General features: G+C 43.7%; 2 protein-coding genes across 3 annotated transcripts in view; one reads left to right on the top strand and one right to left on the bottom strand.

The window, feature by feature from the left end:
• Myo10a (Myosin 10A) overlaps positions 1-19,037 on the top strand; it is a 35,918-nt gene extending 16,881 nt beyond the window's left edge. The window contains exons 18-33 of the mRNA XM_070671856.1: positions 24-197; positions 1,299-1,746; positions 2,008-2,804; positions 3,027-3,502; positions 3,581-3,862; positions 3,935-4,146; positions 4,225-4,420; positions 4,598-5,576; positions 5,701-5,943; positions 14,939-15,309; positions 15,868-16,171; positions 16,524-17,104; positions 17,320-17,452; positions 17,531-17,735; positions 17,878-18,014; positions 18,087-19,037. Of these exons, the coding sequence (XP_070527957.1) occupies positions 24-197; positions 1,299-1,746; positions 2,008-2,804; positions 3,027-3,502; positions 3,581-3,862; positions 3,935-4,146; positions 4,225-4,420; positions 4,598-5,576; positions 5,701-5,943; positions 14,939-15,309; positions 15,868-16,171; positions 16,524-17,104; positions 17,320-17,452; positions 17,531-17,735; positions 17,878-18,014; positions 18,087-18,320 (5,772 nt within the window). The 3' untranslated portion in view covers positions 18,321-19,037. The remainder of the gene's footprint in view (positions 1-23; positions 198-1,298; positions 1,747-2,007; positions 2,805-3,026; positions 3,503-3,580; positions 3,863-3,934; positions 4,147-4,224; positions 4,421-4,597; positions 5,577-5,700; positions 5,944-14,938; positions 15,310-15,867; positions 16,172-16,523; positions 17,105-17,319; positions 17,453-17,530; positions 17,736-17,877; positions 18,015-18,086) is intronic.
• LOC139111531 (uncharacterized) lies at positions 18,605-23,893 on the bottom strand. 2 transcript variants are annotated; one of them, XM_070671880.1, is made up of 7 exons: positions 23,751-23,893; positions 22,950-23,172; positions 22,605-22,731; positions 22,420-22,517; positions 21,089-21,308; positions 20,510-20,984; positions 18,605-19,910 (listed from the first exon to the last, which is right to left on the bottom strand). In XM_070671880.1, the coding sequence occupies exons 2-7, from the start codon at positions 22,986-22,988 to the stop codon at positions 19,610-19,612; spliced, it is 1,260 nt and encodes a 419-aa protein (XP_070527981.1). In that variant the 5' UTR covers positions 22,989-23,172; positions 23,751-23,893; the 3' UTR covers positions 18,605-19,609. The 2 variants fall into 2 exon arrangements, with proteins under 2 accessions (XP_070527981.1, XP_070527980.1); XM_070671879.1 differs by having other exon boundaries at positions 22,950-23,844.
• Between the last annotated feature and the right edge of the window lie 177 nt (positions 23,894-24,070).

Genomic DNA, 24,070 nt, shown 5'->3' with positions numbered 1-24,070 from the left:
TAAATATTTGATTTTTTTTTCAGCACGCTCAAATAATCCGAGAATTAGAACAAGAAATGGAAATTCCTATTCTGAAAACTTTCCAACCTTTGGAAAGAAAATCAGTGCCAAAACCAGTTGATAAGTCGGTCGAGTTAGAGATTCAAGTTCCCAGACGGCCAGTAGTACCTCCGCCGCAGCCACCCGTTGTAAAACCTGTATGTAGTTAAACTTGTGGTTTTAAATATTTGAATGCATGATTTTTCAAGATAAATTTAATTATGATATTTAATTATTCCAAAGTAGTTATTAAAAACAGAGATTATATCGGGTAATATGCAACTTCTGTTTTACCACATTTATTACTACTAGAAAAAACCATGCGCGCGTTGTTTTTCAAAAGATTCCAATTCGCGCGCGTTATTACATTCGGATACTTATTAATTAATTATAATAATTTTTTTTATAATAATTACAATTGAGTAATCTACGGCCGATGGCGTGTTGCTGATGTTGAAATGTTTCCCGCGCACTTTATTTTCCTTAAGTTTTTAAAAAATCACATGTACGAAACGGGATTAGAATTTCGGCCGCGACCAAGAAAGACGGGTCTCTGCAATTAAATTGAAACAATCGTTATAGATTTCGGTCTTTTGAAAAAAAATAACTGCGAAAAAAATAAAATAGATAAAAAAAAAATTTTTTTTATTTAAAATGCACGATACAATGGTCTTTAGGTATTTTTTATCTTGCTCAATTGAATGCTGTCCTTTTTACGCGAAGTAATATGCAACTCGAATTTTCCGCTATCGGTAAAATAAAGCGTTGTTCTGGCGGCAAACATCTGTGTTCATTGTACACCGATTAGATATGGCATTTTCTGCGGTGACAGCGGCTAGCGTACGTAATCCTAGGCGGCAGAGACAGGGGATGAGAGAACGGGGAGAAAATCACTCTTTGGCAATCCGGCCGGCGCGGTATATAATACATGCGGCACATGTGAAACTCGACGCACACTACGCCAAGATCACGTACGCTAGCCGCCGTCGCCTCAGCAAACGCCATATCTGCTTTTCAGTGTACAGTGTGTACACCGAAAAACAGATATGGCGTTTGCTGCTGCGACGGCGACTAGCGTACGTGATCTTGGTGTAGTGTGCGTCGAGTTTTGTACAAAGTACGCTAGTCGCCGTTACCGTCAGTAAACGCCATATTTGTTTATCAGGGTACACTTCTATTACTTTACGAATGTTTTTAGAGTCTCGACTTCGCCGAGATACCTCGGGGTTAATCATCCGGATCTTTTTTTCATTATACAGGTACGAAAGCAATCGCACGACGTTATTTTGGAGACCACAGAAATGGGATTGTCAAGGAAATCTGCCTTGAACGACCGCTACTTTGAAAAGGAAAAGCAACGTAGCCGAAGCTTGGACAATTTGCTTCAATCGGAAATTGTCCCTTCACCAGTCAAACTCGCCAATCTCGGGCTCTCTTCATCCAAGCTGAACGAACGATATCACAGTTTGGAAAGAATAGGCGAAACTTCGGTGGGCAATAACGTTGAGTACATGACGCGTACTGAGATCACGTCAGACAGGAAATACAGCAGAGTGACGAGGACAACGGAGCCCAACATCGAGGAGGAGGATCTCACGATCGACTTTGAATACCCGGATATTCAGTCCGTTAGTCAAACCGGAAGATCGGAGGACGATAAGAGCTACATAAGGTCGCAAACCAGGTTTATCAAGTCGCAATATCCCGGTAAGTTGTAAGAAGATTTTTCTGAGCTTTTTTTTTTGGTTTTTTATTATGTATTAAATATATTTCTAAAAGTTTTATAACGTACGAATTACGTATTAGCATCCGCGATCTTGCAGTTGTCCTTTACTCTTGTTATTTAATTTGTTGTTACGTAAGATATATTTTACTTTAAGAATTCCCGTCACGTGGAGAAAGTTAGCCATTATGCAATCCAATTTTTCCGTATCGACTGCGTATTGATTATGTCTATCGTGTTTTCAGGCAAGCGTGCGCTGCCGGGAAGCCAGTCTAGTCGTGCTTACATCGAGAAGAGTGAATACGGAGTAAAATCATCCGCCATGTCCGACACCAGCGAGGCACCTTCTTTGGCATCGCACGTACGACGCGTGAGAGTGCCTAGCCAAGCCTCTGATGTGGATCAGTTTCTGGACGAGCTCTTTATGCCGGTATTGGACGGTAATCTTGACGAATTATCGGACGCTCGCAGTTTGGCCGCCTCGATCAAAGGTTCATATGACATTAGGCCATGCGATGATCAAACAGTTCTTGAAAATCAACAAAAAATTAACATTCGAGACACCTCGATATCTACAGTCGACGATTTCATTGAGAAGATAATAGTGGGAAGCGAAGGTTTAAATATCACCGCAAGCGAATTATCAAGGAGAATCAAAGGAGGTGGAAACATGGACATTCCTAATCAGAACGGAGCTTTCAACTTCAGTCCGATTGCGCAGAGCATGATGTCACCACCAATGATGATGCCCATGTTTAGCCCAACTCAGCAGGTCTCCTCCGGGCAGAATTCCAATATGAATATGGGCGCGAGTTTCATGCCCATTCCGATCTACAGCATGCAAGGACTCAGTTTACCGCAGTATCCTAATTCACCGCCCGGACAGGGCAACGACATGATGGCGTATCAGCAGAATCTTCAACGAGCCTTCCTGCAGAGCGCGATGGCGCAGAATATTCAAATACAGCAGCAGCTGCTGGCACAAAATCAGGCTTTGCAACAGTTGCTGGTCCAGAGTCCGCAAAACTCGTCACAACAACCGGTAAGAAATTAATAGAGCAAGAAATCGATATTCGATCAAATTTTCCGGTAACTTATATTTTTATCGAAATTGATATAAAGTTCAATGTCTAAAAAAGATTTCAAATTAAACTATTCAGCTTTTTTTTGAAGAAATTTTTTAATTTCGCATCTTGCAAACTGTTTTTCTATATAAATAATTGTTTAAATTAATCGAGATATTTAATCTCATTTCTTGCATCAGGCTTCATTTAGAGATTCTGACGAAGGTGATTTATGGTCAACTGAGAAACGCGGATCTATACTAACTTCCACTCCAACGAGTCAGCGACAAGAAACAATGACGGTAAAGGCTCAAATTCATCGGTCCCAAAGTCCGCCTAGAAAAAATGCCGAGGCCAAAAAGACTAACGTTGATTACACACGAAAAATTAGCGTGGATCGAAAGACGGTGGATAGAAAGCCGTCGTCGTCGCAGGCGGACTTAAAGAGAGCTAATTTAAATAAGAACAACGTACAAAGCAACTTTACTAATGTACTCAGCGAGTTGAAAAACAGGAAGAGTAGCGTTGACAGTAATCCTTCAAGTTTGAGTAACAACAAAGGTGTTCCACCACCTCCACCAATGCCTCCGCCGTTGGAGTTTCACGATCCTTCCGAATCCAGACCATTCCTTGATCCGTACGGTAGAGCGAAAACCGTGCGCATTGGAAAATGGAGGTAAATTCAATATTTGGCGTAGCGATATTATATTTTTAATCCAGGCAATTAACGTCTTATAATATTTCGATAATCTAGATGGCCACCGCCGAGTGATTCAAACGAGAATCAAGGGCAGGATAGTTTCATAGAATTCAAAATGCGTCAGCAACAACAGCTACGCAAGATAACGCCGCAGTATCAAGAGTACGATCAAGGTGAAGGCGAAGCTACGACGGAAGGTGGCGTCGAATGGGAAGAATTTGAGATTGAAAACATTGTTAGCAACGAGGATCGATCCATGATCGGTCATTTATCGTCTATCGCAAAGCACGAAAATGGATATAAAGAGGAAGGGGAAAAGAAAAAGAAAAAGACAAAGTAATATTTTTTTTTGCATATATCATCGTCAGGTTTGAACGAGTGGCAATGCAAACTTGAATTTTTTTACAGGTCGGCTTTGGAAGTGGGTGCACAGAGACCATCGCCCGGAAGTATAGGAAAGCTGAAGCTCAGCTCGGAGATGAGGCAGAGATTGGAGAAGGTGACGGCAAATCATAGTGTTAGATCCACGAAGACGACAGAAAAACCTGCTCTTCCACGCGAAGATGGAAAAGTTAAACGGCTGGAAGACAATAGGAAGCTGTTGCTAGAACAGCAATTAGGTAATGAAATTTTTTATTATCCCTACAAAATTATAAATGGCATAATTAAAGATAATAAAAAAAAACTTAAACTTTAAGGTGGACGATGGGACGATTACGCTTCTACTGTCGATGACACCCAAAGCGTTACTTCTAAAGGAACAACCGATATGATGACGCAAGCTCAAGTGGTGAGGACTCAGATCGAGAGAATGGAACGGCCTGTACCACCCCCGCCGCCAGTTACGCCGCCGCAACCGCCAAGTCCACGAGGTGGCAGTGTGTACAGTAACAGGTAAAGGCATTATGTACATTAAACATTATCGTTTTATATTTAAAATTATAGAAAACTAAAAGAAATGTTTTAATTCTTAAAACAAAACATTTTTTAAGTATTTAAGAAAAAATATTTTATTTGGATAATTGTATTTTATTAACATTTAAAATCAAAAAGTAATTTGTTTCTTTTCAGTCAATCTGGCGTACCACAGCCGCGATCTCCACCAGCGCCGATCGAACCAAAAACACGAGACTCTTTCCGCACGTCTCCGGACTCTGAAACTTATGATCATTTTCAAAAGAGTCAAATGTTCAGCCAAAGCCGTGACATTTTCGCTTCGCAGCAGCACTTGCGCGATGGTCATGACTATCGAAATGACTTCGACAAGTCTCGTGCGCAGGATAAGTCCAAGGACTTTTACAGCAAGGACAGCACCGATCTCGCAAGCTCGGCGCGCGATCGTAGCTCCGATTTCGACTCGCGCCGGGACTTCAGTTCCGAGCTATTCGACTCGAAATACGCATTCGACGGATCGACCGGAAAGCGCGATCCTTTTGGTATGACACGGGACGTATCCCCTAAATCCCGAGATAGCTTCGGGATGCCATCACCTCGTGACTTCGGCGTGATTCCAAATACGAGGGAATCTTTTACAGTCGCTCGGCAGAGCTTCAATAAACTGGATCGCGACGTGGATAGACGGTCGAGCGTAGCCTCGACCCACCGCACCGACAAGATGGAAAGGATCGAGATCGAGGAGTGGCCGGAGTTCCTCAAGCCAGTACTGCCACCAGCGGACAAGCCGGAGATCGAGAAGGTTCAGGAGGTGGTGAATACCAAACTCTACCCACAAACCTCCAACGCGCATTTCACATATAACAGAGTTACATGGACTCTGAGGATCAAGAAAGAGGTTTTCGCGCCTAACGAGACGTTAAATAGTCCTTTGGCGTTGCATCTGGTGTTCTGCCAGGTTGCATATGACGTTCTGGCGACCTCCAGCATAAGAATCACTAAGGAGGATCGACAGAATATGCTGAAGATGCTGGATAATTATGGCGTAACCCTTGACAATCTTCAAAGCACACAGCACAAAATCACAATTAAAAAGAATGTCGTAGACATAGCGAAACAGTGGCCGTTGTACTTTGCCCGAATATTTCCTGTATCGGTGAGTTCACGTTTTAAATTACCGAAAAAAAAAATCTTTTTTTTTATTTATTGAAGAAACGTTAAAAAATAATCTGAAAACTGTCTCATCGTTTTCAGTAATTTTAATGTAAATCTTGCCACAGATTGGACCTCAGCACCCGGAAACGCAGCACGTGGCGGTGTCGCATCACGGACTCCGACTAATTAAGCGTACTCTGAACGGCGACCTGATCATTCTGGAGACTCTACCGCTGGAGGACATTGTCTCTGTGAGTTCTTCCAGAGCGGGCGTGTGCGTACTGCAGGTCTCGTCGGGCGTTAGGCTGCCTCTGCACACGAATCGAGCTCCTCAACTGGCGGAGATGATTGGCAGATACATCAGACAGGTGAGCGTTGACGATTCTTGCTACCGGACGAAATCATCGCGCGCTCGTCCGCGGCCAATTAGCGACGGTCGGCCGCGGAAACGATAACGGCACACGTGATGCGCCGCGCAATCTGTAATAACGAGGCAGCTGCGGGGCCAACGCCTAGTGCAAATTACGTTTCCAGTGAACGATCATATATGCTGGCCAATGCTTCTACCTCGGTCTCTCTTCGTTTGTTCCTAACATCATCTCTTGCCTCTTTCTCTCTGCTGGAGAACGTCGACATCAGCGATTATTACCGCGATGCCGCGCTCGACACTTCCATTCTCTTGCGCTTCTTTAGTTTTCGAAGTTACGGGCAGTGTTGACATTCGCTAAGAATGCTGCTGGGGATTCCTTTTAAACCGGCTCTTCTCGGTGGTATTCTCTCCGTCGAAATTACTGTCCTTAAAAAAATTAGAAAGAAAAAAAAAAAAGATATTTAATTTATCGAATGTTTTGATCCTTCACCTTTTGACGCTGTCGAAAAATAGCGTGGACAAACAGTTTTTTTTTTCTTCTTTTTTTTTTTTAACTTTAAATGATGCTCGAGTCTTCTATCCTTGGTAAGTCATTAATACCGTGGAATGACTTTTTTTGCACGCGCAAAATGAAAGAGCACGTGAGAGGAGAGGAGGCAGACGGGAGACTCGTCTTTATGTCTTGTGCAAACGGAGAGATCGGATTTCTTATAACACGCGCTACGCCTGTTCATCAGATACACTTGCATGCATCGTCGCCGCACGCGATTCAAGAAGCGGATCGTTCAGCGTGACGGAACGTTCTCTAGAATACCGATGACCGAATGCAGAAGAGCTCTCGTTACGGGCGGCCTCGGTTGAAATTTTTCAACACACGAGAGCCAATATATTTTACGATATGTTTAAAGATCTCGCTCTTGAATCACGAGCGTTCGTTATTCTTTCGGGAGAGGAGAAAGCTGAGAACACCGGACAAATGATCGTCAAATCAAATTTTCATTAACTCGATCTTCGCTGGCGGTTTGTTAGAAATGTATGTCGCGCGTGTGTCGCGCACAATTTCAGCCTTAAAAATCAGGGAACGTAATACACCATCCGTAAATGATGATTTAGAAAGCACGTAGGTTCGCACTCGCGACCTCCCTCGTACGGTGACTCCGACGTTATCTTACTTTCACGTTTGCCGTTGACAATCTCGTAATTTCCCCCAATTACGTCCGATTGAAGTTTCCTCGGTTGGGATAATTGTCGAATAAACGAAACCTACGCCGCGGCATGCGCGCAATTTAAAATTCCATTACAGATTATATAACGGTAAAAGAAGAGCCGCGTAATCGCGAGTGCGTGCATCGTTTCGCACTGGAGGACGAACGAGCGTTCGTCTTCGCGCAACGTTTGCAGCCAAAGATATGGAATGATGTCAAAGGATCGGAGCGTAGGAATGCGGCGTACGTCGTTTGTAAAAATACGCGATTCAGTATTCATGAAATCATTGTGAAGTCGCAGCCGGCAGTCGTAGAAAGCCGCGGTTTAATTAGTCGCATAGCGGCACTATTGTCCAATGCGCCTCCCGAAGAGAATTTTTTTTTACATTACAAAGAAATGATAATTTCATTGTCCTTCGATGTTTCTCTTTTATTACCGCTGATTTTAATTGGGGAGCAGTTTTCACGTGAAATCAAGAGTGCCCCGGCATCGAAATCTCGCTCTCATCGCGTCTCGGAATTGGACACGTCAACAGTAATATTTTCATTTATTATCGCGATGCAGTTGAAGTACTTGGATAATTTTCTCGCATCTTTCTTTCCGCGAAGACGAGATTTCCGACGGAGAGGAAAAAAAAAAAAAGAAGGAGAACGCGAACACTTGAATTTCTTTCGAGCGATTCCGAGTTCAAGCAACTCGTATTTACTGGAGGCGGTAGCTTGCTCTCCTCACGCCAACACGGACACCGGAAGTGGTTTGAATTGCTAATGCGAAACGGTGCTCATTACTTCTTTCTACCACGTTAGCCCAAATCTTCCTCGTCTCCCTTTATTTCTACTTTACCCTTAGATAAAAATGTTAAAAAAATTTTTACGCGTGAATTAAATATTTATTTACACGTGGTATTCTTCCAAAATCTGTTACGAAAGTCTCGACCGCAAAAACATTATTTCGCAAGATTATTTTTTGGATTTAAGATATGTCGTTCTGCGTGGTAAACGTTTTCGTTCTTTATTAAACGCATAATTGACACGTAGTCGTGAATTTAATTGGAACCTGTCGACTGAAGCGTTGGTTTATTATCCTTAAGTGTTATTTCTTGTATTAAAATAATAATTTTTCGATATAAATTAACTTGTTTTATATGTACGTATACTTTATTATACATAGGTATATGTATATAACATTAATAATTGTGATTTAGCAAGAGATAATTTTTAGTCAAATTAATCTGTTTCTTGATTTAAATCTCAAAACACTCTTCCGACGTTTTCTAATGATAAATACCGACATCTTTACGCGTCAAGAAATTTTGCGGAAGATAGAAATATTTATGCAAAAAAGAAAGGCTTTACGGATAAAGGTTCGATATAATCATACTTGTCTCTCTATACCGAGTCGACCGTCCAATCAAATATCCTCGAAGCCAGCGAAACACCTTTCATTAAAGTAATAGGCGTCGTGTTGCAAACGCTCAAAGTGGAGGACAACAATTTCAATTTCACTGCTCCGCGCACATTCCGTGCGTTTTACCACATGACATCTCGGCAGGTAGAATTGCGGAACGAAAGAGCAAGTAAATAGAAAACGCAAGAGCGGAAAGTGTTTTCCCGCGTTTGCTGTCACCCGACCGGTCTTTCTCTGATTCTGGGAGAAAAAAAAAAAAAGAAACGAATCTCGTGATCCGGATCGCGGAAAATATTTCGTTCCCTGGCGCGAGAAAAATGTTGCTCCGAAAGAACGCGGAGTGAGAAAGCTTGCCATTTCTCCGGGGACGGATATCGGTACGAGTTTCTCGACGTGAACAAGTGCCCGAAAAACTGGAGCTCTCTTTGCGATCTCCCTGGAACAAGATAAACGTAATCATTTTCGAAAGGAAAAGAAAGTATTATCTGGACGACATTAATTAAAAAAAAAAAAAAATTTGCGAGATAAATTTACAGTGAAATGTAAGTACAAGATCTATTTGTAACTTACTTGCGGGCCAGTTTCGACTGATTGCGAGACATTTGAAGAATTGGAGAGAACCGCGTACACGTGAAGTCACTTAAGGTGGACAATCGGATTTTAAGGGCCGTAGGGATAATCGGTCGTTTCCGCCTGCGGCAGGTGCATCGACCGTTTCTCCGTGGGACATCGAAAACTCCGGCTTTTGCTTTTTAATAGACGAGGACGCGGGAAAAACTGAAACCGTATCGCACGCGATAGGCGTGGGACCGAGAATTTCGCGACGACCGGATCCCATTGAGCGGTAAATCACAATAATCCCGCATAATGAGCTATCGCTTCCGACTCTTTCCTCCCTCTTCCGGTTCCGATTTCTATTTCATTGCCGTGCACGCGGCGAGCATTGTCGCGGTGCGGAATCGCAGCCGCATTAAAAAGATTTCCTTTTATCCGCGAAGATTGCCTATTAACATAAACCACACTTGTTCCGCGGGAGAAGAAGCACCACGAGCGACGCTCCAGTGGTTTGCGAGTTATTCTCAAAAAACTTATCGCGGGAACATCGAGACTGTTACGGTGTTAAATTAAATATCGCGAGTTAATTGTGAAACGTCTCGATGTCGAATATTAAGAAAACACCCCCTTCCTCCGAGAAAGGCGGATAATAACAGTTGCGAAACTGGGGCGATCCTGTGAGTGTTTTCACCTTATCGGCATTTTTTTTTTTTTTTTACATTGGCGACGGGAGGTAAAAACACCGACGCATTTAGATAAACACTTTCTTTTTCGCCGTTCGACATTTATCCACGACCTCGGGGATTCTGTCGCTTTAAACGAGAAGCGACAGGTCTCCAGGCGGTGGTCCCTCTATCATTCGATAATCGGGAACGCGCTTCGATCCGATCCGGACGAGGATATCGAGTGTAAAGAGCGGCGCAGCATGATTTTCCATACCTGGCATGTATGCACCACGCATACCGCCGGCGAGAAGCCGTGGTGGGGCCCGACCCAGATATCCGTCTTTCGAAGGGGCATCGGCTAACAGAATACAACCGGCAGGGAACGGCGGTACCTTGGAATCGGAAGCCTCCCGGCCGCGGCTCTTCAGTTCATCGACTGCTGCCGTGCCGTGCAGGTGCAGCGTGTCGCCGCGACACACGTGCATGTTGAAGAGAGGAGTCGGGGACGCGAGAGTCCCTCAGATCTGTCCGCGAAGAAACGAATCTAAATTTGTTACGCGAATCGAGACGGTGGGAAACAACAGCGGCTTTCTCCCTCGGACCTTTGGAGTGAATTTTCCGAGGGACCGCCGCCCGGAATTATTAAAGGAAACGCGCGTCTTCCTGCTCGCAGCGTTAAGCCTGGCGTCTTTACGATTCGAGTTGAAGAATAAAAAAAATATCCGGGAACGTAATCATCTTCTAACGAGAAAATATTGAAAGGAATATGCTTTTACGAAGTGACCTCACGAGATGAAAAACGTCGAGAATTCTACGTTAACTCTCGTATGGAAAACGTCTCGATGATCATCGCGACTGTGCGCCGAGAGACTTTCAACTCGACGTCGCGCAGCTGTAATTCGCAGCGCCCGGCAAGCAAGGTTAACATAATGATAATGACTACCGATCGTTAATGCGCGACTCTCCGTTGTGAATGTATAGTTAATCAGCCGCGATTATTCTCCCGCGGATGAGACTGCGCCTTTCACCCTCCGCGTAAAAACAGACGGTGCGAGAACGGTGGCGAGTAATGATAAACGGGACGCGACGGCGATCGCACGATCGCTAACGATCTCGTGCGAGTAAGGTCGGAAGGGCCTCGCACTTGCGTAAGCGAGATCGCAATCGACCTCGCCCGTTGTTCCTTTCCGCTGAAGACCCAACGGTCGACTCGTCGGGAGAAGTCCGTTACCTCGGTGCCGTCTGGCGAGTGATTCGCGACGAGCAGGACCTGCGAGTAAAACTTTCAAGTAGTCCGCTAACAAGAAGCGAAAATTTGTGCACGCGACGACTATTCTAAGAAACCATGAAGGCTTTCTCGCCCGCCGTGGCAGATGAGAGCCCGCTGGCGCGAGGTAATTATAATTAAAAGTGCACATTGTTCGGCCCGGATCCCACGAGAATCTCTTCTTCCGGGCGTTTTCTCACGACGTTCCGCGGACGGTCCTTCATCCATGATCTACATTCTTCGGAAGATCCGAGTGAAATTACGATTGTTCGACGCTTCACGCGCGGAATTTGCAAGTCGACGCGGCATCATCCGAGCTGCGGCGAGCAATTTCCACACGTCGTTTTCTACACATGCCTTCCGCCAAGGGTCTATTTTCTAGCTCTGCGATGGAGAGAGAAGTGTCCGATACCGAAGGGGTGTTCTCCAAGAGATTCGTCGGCAACTGGGCCGAGTTGCCGACGACGCTGAGGCGTCGGCAAAAACACCGTCCGGATATCTTGAACCAGTTCACAGACTACTCCGAGTCTTCGGAAAGTGAGTTTCACAAGTTTGAGCCGAAGCCCTTTAACAATATGCGAGTCATGCGTCGTTCCGAATTTCTACGTAAATTCGAGCTCGGCGACTTGGCTCGTAAAGATATTCTGGATCCTCGAAGAGATCCGAGGGAACAAGCACGCAGACCGACACCCGAGAGTCCCCTGAGTCGTCTGGACGAAGGTTACTGGAGGCCCTATACCGAGATTGGAGACTCGAAACCATCTCACCGAAAAAAAAGTAACTTTATATGCAGGCATGAAACGCGAAATATTTCCGACGAGGAGCGCAAAACGAACTCTCCCGACAGCCTCCTGATGAAGTCTTCAGAGTCTGAGTTGAGCAGCGATGAATACGGACACACCGATGATTCCGGAGCATTTCTAGAGCAAGCGTCTCACTCGGACCCACAGCCCAAGACGAAAAGAAGTAGTTTTATCAAGTTCTTCGCGAAGGACGGCGGGAGAGAGAAGAAAAAGCTAGACACCGAACATCTGGACGTAAATAAGAATATCAAACAAAACTCGGAATCTGTCAAAAAGGAATCTTTCGGCCAGCAGAAGTTCGATTATGAAAACATTCCTCGAATAGATGTGTCCAAGCTGGATCAGAAGACCTTCCTGCATCCGATCTTGCGGGCGAACGACCGCCAGCCGACCATCGAACAGCTGAGGATCGAGGAAGGGTGCGAGCTCAGAAATTCCAAGAATACGGCAGCCTTGAAGAATCCTCGGGAGAAGAAGCCGGTTCAGCAGAAGACGAAGGATGAGGAGCCAAAGACGAGCGATAATTCGATTCAAGAGGTCTACGACGGCGAGCAGATCGCCGCGCGAGCTAACGGTGAACGCAAAATAGCAAAGATGGAAACGATTACGGAGGAAAATGCGGACGGGAGCAAGCTGAGCGTTCGGGAAATACTCAAGAGATTTGAGGAACTTAGAACGCAGGCCGATGGAACGACCACGGGCAACGACAACGAAGTTCTGAACGAAGATAAGACGAGCGACAAGACGCTCAACACCATACAAGAGACCTTGAAGAAATTAGACGAGAAAGTCAAAAGCTATCAGGTCGCGTATTTCATTTGTCACTTATATTATTGTCCTGGAATCCGGGTGTTCGAGTGCTCTCCCTGTACAGAAATAAATTAAATCAAATAGACTGTTAAATGAAATCAAATGGAGCGCGAATGTCTCGTATTATAGTTAATAGGCTCAGGTGTGTGCAACAAAATACAAGTAAAAAAAAAAAAACTTACGTTAATCAGGTGATGTAACGGCACTTGACTTTTACCGAGAGAGACGGCTCACATAAATTCTTAATAAACATCTCAAGGATGTCTCGAACCTCTTTTACTATTTAATCATGAAGAAAAGAAACTATTAATCATTTTAATTACTGTTTAAGAAGCGAAAAAATATGAGCGTTTCTCACTTCTCAAAAGAGACGACTCAAGGCCGCTTCATAAGTCAGAATATATGACGACAATCGAAAAAAATGCTGAAAAAATATAGCTGCTTTAGAACATAGTTCAATCAATTAAATACAACAGAATATATTTTGACCGACCCAATCAAATAATCTTTTTCGAAACTATTGAATACATTTTCTAACATTAATAACAGCAATTTGTCTTGAAAGAATTCTAAATAAATTTCACGAAACCGATGGCCCGTGTCGCGTGCATATATTACCAAGAAACGATTTCAATTTTTATTACATCATTAGAGTGACGTTTCATTAATTTTATCTCGTTCATTCGCCGCTGGAAAATAACAACTAGTTACTTTCAACAGCTATTTACTTTCAATAGCTTCCCGATTGTCATCCCGCGCCCAGTCCATTTTCGCGACGGGAGTCGCGCACCTCGTCGCCCACCTAAACTAAATCTGGCCGTGCTTCGCGCCTCTTTACGTCACAGTTATGCCGCGATAAAAGCAGCAGCCGCCGCGGAAATCGTCAGACCGTTGCGCTCATTATCTGTCGCAACGTGGCTCACTTGGACGGGCAGCGACTGCATCAACATCTTACGTCGCGTCTCGGTGCATTAAACGATTATGTGGGTCAGGGTCGACGTCTGCTTATCCTGCTCGCGCATTCTGCTTTCGTCGATTTCGAAGTATCGATTTACTTGATGTCACCGCGAGCTGCCTTTAACGAATCACAATATAAATTTTCTTAATTTCTTGCTTTACGGAGAAGCAAACTAAAATTGTACGATTATCGTCGATTGCGCGCTCATTTTCTCATCGTGGCGAGTAATTTGCGAAAAAAATCGGTACGTTTCAACGTTTCGAGTCTGGCTGAGAGCTCTTATCAGGCTGTTAACCGGCCGGTTCCACCGGATTTCTCTCGCGAAAACCTGCGAGTAATATCAATTTTTCCTCATTTTCTTCTGCACGGACACAAGTGGCTCTACCTGTTTATCTATCACGTTGGCAGACCGTTTTTATTTAATATTAATCGAAGAACGCGATTGATCTTACTTGCTCGCGAGAAAGACGGAGAAAAAGGGTGAAAGGCAAAGGGAGAGATCTCGCGTAACACGCGAAGCATCGGGTTTCTACCCAGCTATCGAGGAAACAGTCATCAACTTATGCACTCGAGGATATTAAGAAACGCAGGATGCGATCACCTACTTTTCGCCGCGTATCTTCGTAACTGACGAAAGCGGAGAGGAGCTAAAAAAGAGCGACCCGGTGCCTCTTTCGCCGAGGCATCCGGCAAGGATCTCGAGGATAGCATCGCGTCTCAAGTACGCCCGAGAAGCGGAATTGCGCGTAGCTCGGTAGTCCTTAATTCACGCGCACGTCTCCCTCATTCCTTCCCGCCGACTCCTTGCGCGGCGAGACCTGAAAAGAAGGAAACGCCTACATCTGACAGTCGTGTCGTGCCGCATTCCTGTACCAGGTTGCGGTGCATGACCGGTGGTAAGAAACCCGTTTACTTACGCGCTAGGATCGATCGCGTTTCGTATCGTGCGCGATTAACGTCGCGAGAAAGAAGAAAAAAAGACGAACGAAGAAATAGAAGGATGAATTCGCCTCCCAGCCTGTAATTCAGATCGCTCGACGTTTTTCGAATAACGTAAAGGGCTCCAAATCACATTCTCACAAATTTTCAGAAGAAGATATTTAGTGTTTATGAGGGAAATAAATATAGAAAATTAAACACAGAGATATGTGCAAGCGCATAGTTAAATATATAATTTTTTGATCCAACAATCAATTTTTATTCAAATAAATTTTTTTAGAATAATTTTTAAGTTAATATTTTATTAAGAATATATTTAAGTCTATTTCTATCAATTAAGAATTCGGAATTTATTCTTAAAATGATATACGAATGATTTACAGATTGATCAAAAGCCGCACCAGAGGGTGAATCATCACGAGAACCATGTGTCCCAAATCACAAAGACGATCCAGTCGCAAGCGAACCACGTAAATCACATTCAGTCTCACAATCATTCCAATCACGTAATCTCCGAACACGAGAATCACGTACCGATCAGTCGCGTGCCCAACCACGTGTCGGCCATCAACCAGGCGAATCATCAGAAAAACCTGCAGAGCCAGCAGCTGAGTCCGAGCCAGGAGTGGCGGCAGCCGGATGACAACATCCGACTCCAGGAGGACGGCATCTACGAGACCGGACCGGTGGTCAACGACGGCAAGCATTCCCTTTTGCAGTATGCCATGCTCAACTTCCGCCAAAGCACAGAAAAGTAAGTTTATATTCCAACGCAATTTATTTGCAAAATAATCATTACGTTAAAAAATTTAACTCCGAGAAATGGATAAAAAAAATGAGCCTGATTTAAGATAATTTTACTCTTAATTTTGTTTAAAAAAAACAATAAACATATTGTTGATTTTAATTGTCGGATACTTTTTGAAAGTTGTATTTGTCATGTTGTTCATTAAAAAAAAAAAAAAAAGATAAAAATCTGTCTAATATCGAGAAATTTATGGGACAAGACGAGGCGTCTAATTAAAACGTAATCCTTTCTAAATTCTAACCAGTACCACCCGCACGCTCGTCGGTCGTATGAAAATTAATGCGAAGCAACTATTAACGATGTTGCGCAAGCGAATCGTGTTGAGAAAGCATAACGCGGCCGGCGTGCAGCGTGCGATATCGTTTCAACCATGCATCGTGGTGTCTCCTTTTTCCGTATCGTTTCTGGTTCCGCGTTCGCGCCAAAGGACCGACCGCCAGTCGCTTTTCTGCACGCTCGACACAAACGAGCTAGAACACTAACAAACGGACGCATTGTGCGCAGATTCGAGATGCTGAAGACCGCTGACGGATCGATCAGCGGGTCGCTCAAGGTGATCGAGTCATTGAAGAGCAAGAAGAAGAATAAGAAGGGCAAGGGCCAGCAAGACGGCACCGAATGGACTTGGAAAGAGCAGGTAGACCTCGTCAAGTATTCCACCGTCCCCATAGAGCAGAGCTTGCTCAGGTTGGACGCCGATCTGAGCGTCTTGGCCGTCGAGTGTTTCCTCAGCCTGATGAGGTACATGGGGGACCAGCCACTGCCGCCTGAGACCAGCGAGGTCAAATGTGTCTACACCATTCTTGCGGTAATTTTATGTATTAAATTAAAAATATGCTTTTAATTTATTTTCAAACTGAAAAAGATTTCTAAATTTTAAAATAATTTTTTATCGGACGGACCTGTGGTTAATAATAAAACTATAAAAATTTCCTCATGAAAACGTCAAACCCGTATTTTTCTGCATGTCTTTTGCACGTTTCTTTGTGGATTTAACTTTGAATTTCCTTGGCGAGAAACGGAAATTGTCGATTACCTGTTATTATCTGTCATTATCTTTGTCTTCCCGCGCTAATTTTAGCAACTGCTATTCTTTTCTTTGCCTCGAAGGACACGATTTTCTAACAATATGTATTTCTTTACACGGACGCGTATTGTAGCATTGCAACAAATACGAGCTGCTGCGCGACGAGGTTTATTGCCAGCTGATGAAGCAAACCACCAACAACAAGAGTCCGAATCCGGAAACCTGCCAGCGCGGCTGGCGAATTTTCAGCATCATCGCCGCCTATTTCACGTGTAGCGACGGCCTCAGGCCCTACCTAACGAAATACCTGGAAACGGCGGCGTACGACAAGCGCCGTGCTTACCACGGCACGGCGATGGTATGTCTGCAGAATTTGCGAAAGACCGTGAAGTACGGCGGGCGCAAGAACGTGCCCAGCGTGGAGGAGATCATGGCCATCAGTGCGGGTAGGAACGCGAAGCGGCAGATCTACCGGCTGCCCGGCGGCACCGAGCGGGTCATTAACACGAAATGCACGACCGTCGTGCAGGACGTTATTGAGGAGATGTGCAACGTCATCTCCGTGAGAAACCCGCACGAGATGGACGAGTTCTCGCTGTACTGTATCGTCGACGGCGATGCATTCACCATGCCGTTGGCCAGAGACGAGTACGTCCTTGACGTAACCACGGAGCTCCAAAAAAACCATCAAGTGTTCTACTTAATATTTTGCAGGTACGTCAATTTTGTTAGTGTTGCTCGCTGTTACAAGCATCGAGTATTTTTCTTTTCCGGCTCACAGTAATTTTACAAAATTTAATGCACGCCAAAAGAAAATTATCATTGCCGAACATAATATAGTAGTAATAATAATAGATATAATAATAAAGCGAGGAAATTAAAATTTTATTTTAGTACAAATTGGGTGGTTAATAAAAAAATTGTTTTAGATCTGTTTGGTACTACCCATTGCGGCTGGACGCGGCCTTGTACATAGAAGTCGTATTTAACCAAATTGCTCCCGATTATCTGGAGGGACTTTTGCTAGTCCTGCCTGGAGAACATTTACCTCAGGAAATAATTGTAAGTACTAACGTCTGCTTGAGTGTTCGAGCTTGACCGGTGAGTGAACGATCAATTAACGACATGTGTGCTTCGTAGTATGACATGGCGCAAATAGCGGCGCTATTGCACAGAGCGGCTGACATGACGCATGAGCCCGCAACAAAAGAGATTAAATACCTGTTGCCAAAACCAGCGCTCAGCTTGAGAGAACCTAGACCGCAACAATGGTCGAATATGGTCCAACAGGCCTGGAATAACGTTCAGCATTCTTCGGCAGCTGTTTGCAAGGCGCAGGTGCTTGGTAAGTCGATTTAATTAACTTTAAAATTAATGAAATTTCAGAATTGAACAATTAATTTTATTCCAACAAATAAAAATTAATGTTTAACGTGATATATGTTTAAAAATTATATTTTATACTACATATATATTTCTTTTTATAGAAATATTATCTAAATGGCCACTTTTCGGCTCGAGCTTCTTCGCGGTAAAGAGGGTGCCCGAGGGTAAGGAAAAAGGTGCCGATCACATTCTCGCTCTCAATCGACACGGCGTACACTTCATAGATCTGATCACGCATGTATGTGGCTCAACTTCTTGCTCCAATGAGCGTCTTCTTCCACGTGTTGCTTAATTGTTTCACGATTTTCAGGAGACCCTGTATCATTATCCCTATTCCGAGGTGATCTCCACCAGAAAGGTCAAGTCTGAAGAAGGCACGCTCTACCTCGATATGAAGTGCGGCAATTTGATGCAGCAGCGCATCACCAGGCTGCAAACGGAGCAAGCTCACGAAATTTCCCGCCTCATCAAACAGTACATCACCATGGAGCAGAGAACGTCCAACGCTCAAGGTGGGGCCGGTATCGGGCTTGGCATGAGATAAGTGTCCTTGGCGACGTTCTTCCTTCACGAGTGATATCCGATTCCAATTAGTCAATCTGTAGGGCGGTAACTGGCAGCTTCGATTAATGTACCGTAACGATGCAATGTCGCGAGCGTTGCTCTTAACGGTGGCCTACGCGAGATACTGACCTTGTGTTCGATTTACATCGGATACCAAGTAGGATAAGCTCGTGTTTTAATGGACAATGACGCAATTAATCCGTCGTCAGGGATGTTCGTAGAATTCGCTGGAAGAAAGGATCGTGAAAAAGACGATTGCTCAAGTATCTAAATAATCCGTCCATATCTGACGATTTAAAATAATGGACTTGTATAGCATTTATTTATACATTTTAAGAAATTCATAAACAAAAGACATAAACGCGAAATACAAGTTACATTCATTTGCGGCAGTGTAATATTAATACTAATATTAACGCGCGTCCCTGATGAGTGTTGAACAACTGACTAACCATACTGCGGTTATATGTTAGCGTAAAATTATATTAATAATAAGTGTATATGCATATACAAAAGTATGAAATGTGAACGAAGATATTAACTTTTAATATTGAAATTTTTACGTGTATAAAAAAGTGTGTTATTTCTTTCCTAGTTTTATCTTGCAATCCTGATTCACACAGATCTGCAAAGTAAAACTTTCAAAAATAACACGTATAAATTAATAGAAATAATTAAAAAAAATACTTTTATTAAATTCTGAAATTATTGCAGTCCCTTGTAGCAATTTTTCTAATTTATTTATAATTAATTATTTAAGTATAAATGCGTTGTGGCATCTCGTTCGTAATATATAAATATATAATAATAATTAAATCCAAAATCTACTTCAGTATCAGACATTTGAGTTATATCTAACGAGTCTTGTATTAATTTTGTACATAGAAAAACGTCATTCAACTTTAATTTGGGTCATAGAATTCTTTGTTTTCAAATGTAAATTGTTTTCGGACTTAACAAATTCCATCGCTACAAAAATGTTATAAAATATCGAAAAGTATATAATATCAACGATTACTGTATCTTGCTTAATCCTTTCATGGCTAAATTGTGAAAATAATAAGTCGAACAAATTACAAAAACAACAGTCTGTATATATTATATATTCTATATATATAATATTTATAGGATTAGTAAAAAATATTTCTAAAAAAATTCTATTTAATTTGCTAATTAGAGAAAATGAATAATTGTTCTTACTAAACTAGAATTGGCGAATAAATTTGCAATTAGAGGAAGCATAATAATGCCCGTATAAACATGAAAGGGTTAAACTCTAGGGTGTTCAAGAGTAGGTCTCGGTATGCTTTTAACATCCTGCGGCCAGTTACTTGCAGTATGCCGAACGTATCCCGGATCGGTTGGCGAGGATGGCGCAGTTTGCGTCCCGGTGGTTTTTAATACGCCCAAGTATTCCTCCAACATCTCGATGTCATCTTTGGATCTTCTGGACCGATAATCTTTTGGCGGAGGTGGCACGTTGAAAGACACGTCGCGATGTTGGCCAGTCATCCGGGATGAGCCACGCATTCTGATGGGCACGTTGTCGTACTGACTGTTGTCCGAATATCTGCTCGCCGTTCAAACAGAATTATATTTAAGAGTCGGTACTCTGCGTGTCATGCATCTTGAATCATAACGGAAATAAGGAAGCGAACGATTCTGACGACTCATGTCCGCACGAGGAACTCTCCCCTTTCAACACATCTTAATTCTGAGTGACGCTTGAATAAGATTTCCAGTTCCTAATTATTTTATGAAGTAATTCGGAGAGGTAGAGGGAGAAATGAGAAGTGCGCAACGATTATCTTACACAATTTAATGCGTTAATTCTGCTTTCTTAGCAAAGAAAACTTTAAAAATAAACCCTCTTCAGGACGATCAAATTTAGTTGAACACTTTGTGGCCTCAGGGCATATTATTTATTTTAGTTTTAATCATTAATTAATATTTAATTATTAAATTTGATTAATAGTATAATGGTTTTGTTTAAAATGGGTTCTTGGGGTTTCGATTGCGTTAAATTATTTGTGCGAAAAGTGAAAATTGTTGGCGTGCATTTGGCCTTAGTAGCGTGATTCAAGATGATTGACGCGCGTGCACTACCGACGCTTAAATGAAATTTCCGAACCGAGGACGCGACGAGTCTCTGGAGACGCAAGAAATCACCTGTTGTACTCTTCGACGTCTCGTTCGACCTTCATGATTTTCACGCTTGGGTTGACGACTCGCGCGAAGATCGCCTCGCCCTTCTCGTATTCCACCGGGAAACGCGGCGTGTCGATCTCGTCGATCGGTCGCTGGTAGACGTCTCGAGTCTTGTACACTATCCTCGACTCTTCCATCCTGTGCTCGGGATCGTGGACCATCGAGCGCGGCACCTCGATCTCGCGGTACCGTCGCGAGTCGCGCATGATCCGGCCGTTCTCGAAACTCTCTCTTGGCTCTTGATCGCCGCGACGATCGTCCCGGGCATCCTGTGGATGTGCGCCGGACGATTCCTGCTGCGACCTCGCGTGATCACGGTCATCTGCTTTCTGGAAGGCATCGTTCACGCGACCGTTTTCATCCTCGGAGATCTTGACGACGGTGGGTTTTCCCTTTCTAGCGTCCTCGGCGGTTACCACCGGTGTAACCCGTTTCTCTGTTTTAAGAAACAATACGTAAATGCACGCGTATAAAGTTTAATCGTTTTAATAATTATTTTATAATTTTTTAACTAATATTTGGTTTATCTGATAATCATACCAGAGTCTTTCTCGATGATTTGCGCCTTGTCCTGCTTGTCTTTCTGGCGGGGTGGGCTCATCAGCAGATCCCCGATGAACACCAATGCTGTGACCAGGCATAGCGCTCCTAAAACCGCGGCATTGTCAACCAGGTCCTCGGGAACGCTGTCGATGGACGCCAGAGACAGAGCGCCGACTATCCCGAAGAGAATCACGCCCAGGGCGAGCAGAAAAAATTCCTGGGATTCAATCAGGCCTGTTAGCTTCGTTACACCTGCGTGGTTTTAGCACCGACGCGATCTATTTGCGCTCGGCGCGGTCGATCGATTATGCATGAAAACTCATTATCTAACGACCTCGCAGCCAAGGAAGGAAAAAAAAGGAAAGGAAAATAAACGGGGCAAAATACGTCGCGAGCTCAGGGCTGCTCGCCGCTAGTTTTCAGACGGATCTCTCCGCCGGACGTCAGCGCGAACACAGGAAATCTGCGCATTATGCAGCGCGAGCTCAAGATCGGCTGGTTCCAGCCTCAGATATGACTCATTAAATGCGTTACGTTACGTGTCACGATTATCAAGGACGCGATTACGTGTGCACCGGCGGCGGGGCGCGCCTCGGCCCGGCCCGGCCCGGCCGCGTCAGGAGGAATAATATTCTTTATCCTTGGCCTCGTCAATGGCGCCTTCGGTCGCCGATTTTCTCACGCCACCGCGAGATTGCCCGCGCGATTTACGCGCTGTATTTTCACTCGGAGCCCAACCTCGGAATAAATTAGCAGCGCCTGGGAAGGATCTCGACGCGTCTTCGTTCCTCCCGTCATCACATCGAGCGCACGTGGAAATCCTGCCGCGACGTTATTCTCGTAGCAAACGCTTCTCGCTCTTGTTCGCGGGATGACTTTGCGCGATCAGAATATATTATTAACCACAGAAACCGATCAATCTTGTCTCATACTCATGAATACCTTTGGTTGTTTCCTTTTTAAAAACAAATCCTAAGAAAAAAAAAAAAAAAAAAAGAAAAGAAAAACGCACGAAGAAGCCTATCTCCAAAAGCTTGTGTCAAGTTTCTTTCTTTTTTTTTATGAAGACGGAGAAACGGCACCGCCCCATCTACCAAACCAACAAAACAACTCATACTATACAAAATAGGCTTCCTTTTTATTTTTTTTTTATGGAACAAGGACGATTTCTTTCTTAATTTTCTTATATTCTCTAAAAAAAATATTGCTTTCCCGATTCCAAATTTTTAAACAATGGAAGCTGTAAGCATTATGATTTTTCGACGTTGTAAAATACAACTATGATATAATCCGTAGAAAGAAAAAAAGAAAAGAGGGAAAATGATTACCGTCTTTCGACCGCGGAGTTCTCCAGTAGCCGAGCCGATCAGGAGACCCGTCGTTACGATGATGTATCCGCCGCATGTGGCCGTCGCAAGGGCAGCACCTGAAATCCGTCGGAAACGCAGAAAATAATTGTGACACGCGACCAAAGTAGCGGGAATCCACCGCCTGAATCATACTAGTTTGTTACCTATCGCTCCCCACGTCACGTTATTCAGCAGTGACCACTCCCTGCTGCGATTCCTCAGGTAATGGAACACCCTTCGGCTCTCATCGTCCGTCACTCGAAGCGCCACAACGCAAGCGACACACAGGAGCTGCAAACCCGGTTCTTCTTAATCTCATTGTCGGAACATCGCGGAAGGTGCCGAAGTCATTTTCGAATCAATTCAGTACTTTGAACGTTTAACGCCAAAAGCGACGTACAAGAGTTACGTTTTAATGCACAATTTTTTATTATCTTATTCCGCGGATGAGTTTACAGAATCACGAGAAATGAAATTTTATGGATTAAATTGTAAACGTATCTACGTACCACTTCGACTATTCTGATGAACACCTTGCGGTTCCACATGATGCGATCGCCAAAGACACTTTACCTGGCGAACGACTAAAGGAACGGGAAACGAGCGGCCGTCTGCGAAAGTGTCGTCTCTTTTCGGCGAAGCATTACGTGACTTCTCAGGCTATTGACAAACCGTTCTCATTTTCTTTTGAAACGCCACTATTTAGCTTCCGTCGCGAGAACACGGCATCGGCTGTAAAGAGGAAAACTAGTCATATCCTGATGAAACAAAATAAAAGTTTCTGCGACAAGGCGCTTTACAGCACATAACAATACAGCCTGAAGATGTCAAACAAGTTTGAAATTTGGAACAACTCTTACTTTCTAACTCAATGTATATCATAAATGTAAATTACACTCGTCGGTCAATGTACAAATATCGTATTATAAAAATAAAATTAACTCTTTGACGAAGGGGAGAAAGTTTTTTTTGCTTTACTCGGGTTCACTTCTGTCCACAAAACAAACCTTTACAAAATTTGTAAGTCAAGAAAAAAAAAAAAAAAGATATTCGGTAAACTGATTAGAACGCGACATGAATTTTAATTTGGTGAAAAATTCTTTTTCTGAAAAAAACACGGCGAATTAATGACGCCGATGATACATCGACGCGTTTCTTTCTCACTTTTCAAAATTATTCATCGAGCGCGTTATATATATTGTTTTTTAATAATTTTAATTTAAAGTAACGTTAGTCCGCGTCGCTTTGAACGCGTCTGTCACTATCGGCAAAGGTGTTCCAGTTGATAATAGAAACCAGTATGTTATCACCTGCGGCGGATCGGTCGGCGAGGTGAAAAATGAAGGCTTCGCGTCGCGACGCTGCTCGAGCGACGACTGAGAGAAGATATAGCGAAGGCGCAGTTGCCCAGGTTGGCGGCACCGTGTGTGTCATGTAATAAGGACTACCGGCTGCATGCGAACGACACAAGTAACAATGCTATTATCACACGGTGCAATGGCGCAGGTCGATGCGAAACCGCGCGGATATGTGTCACGGAAAGGCTCGTCGCGCGCCGTGCACCTTGAACCCGTTCGCGACGTTCATTTTAATCCTCCGGCACTTTACGTCTCGCGAGAAACGATTTGTA

The sequence above is a fragment of the Cardiocondyla obscurior genome, linkage group LG24 (genome assembly GCF_019399895.1).
Source record: "Cardiocondyla obscurior isolate alpha-2009 linkage group LG24, Cobs3.1, whole genome shotgun sequence".
NCBI classification, from domain to species: domain Eukaryota; kingdom Metazoa; phylum Arthropoda; class Insecta; order Hymenoptera; family Formicidae; genus Cardiocondyla; species Cardiocondyla obscurior.
The sequence above is the reverse complement of the archived record's forward strand: the minus strand, read 5'-3'. Positions and strand labels throughout refer to the sequence as shown.

Bases quoted from the DNA above. Each gene is read 5' to 3' on its own strand.
- LOC139111531 (XM_070671880.1), bottom strand. From the start codon at position 22,988: ATGTGGAACCGCAAGGTGTTCATCAGAATAGTCGAAGTG. The intron at 22,732-22,949 runs GTACGTAGATAC...CCGGGTTTGCAG, and splicing joins TCATCAGAATAGTCGAAGTG to CTCCTGTGTGTCGCTTGCGT. The intron at 20,985-21,088 runs GTATGATTATCA...TTCTTAAAACAG, and splicing joins AATCATCGAGAAAGACTCTG to AGAAACGGGTTACACCGGTG.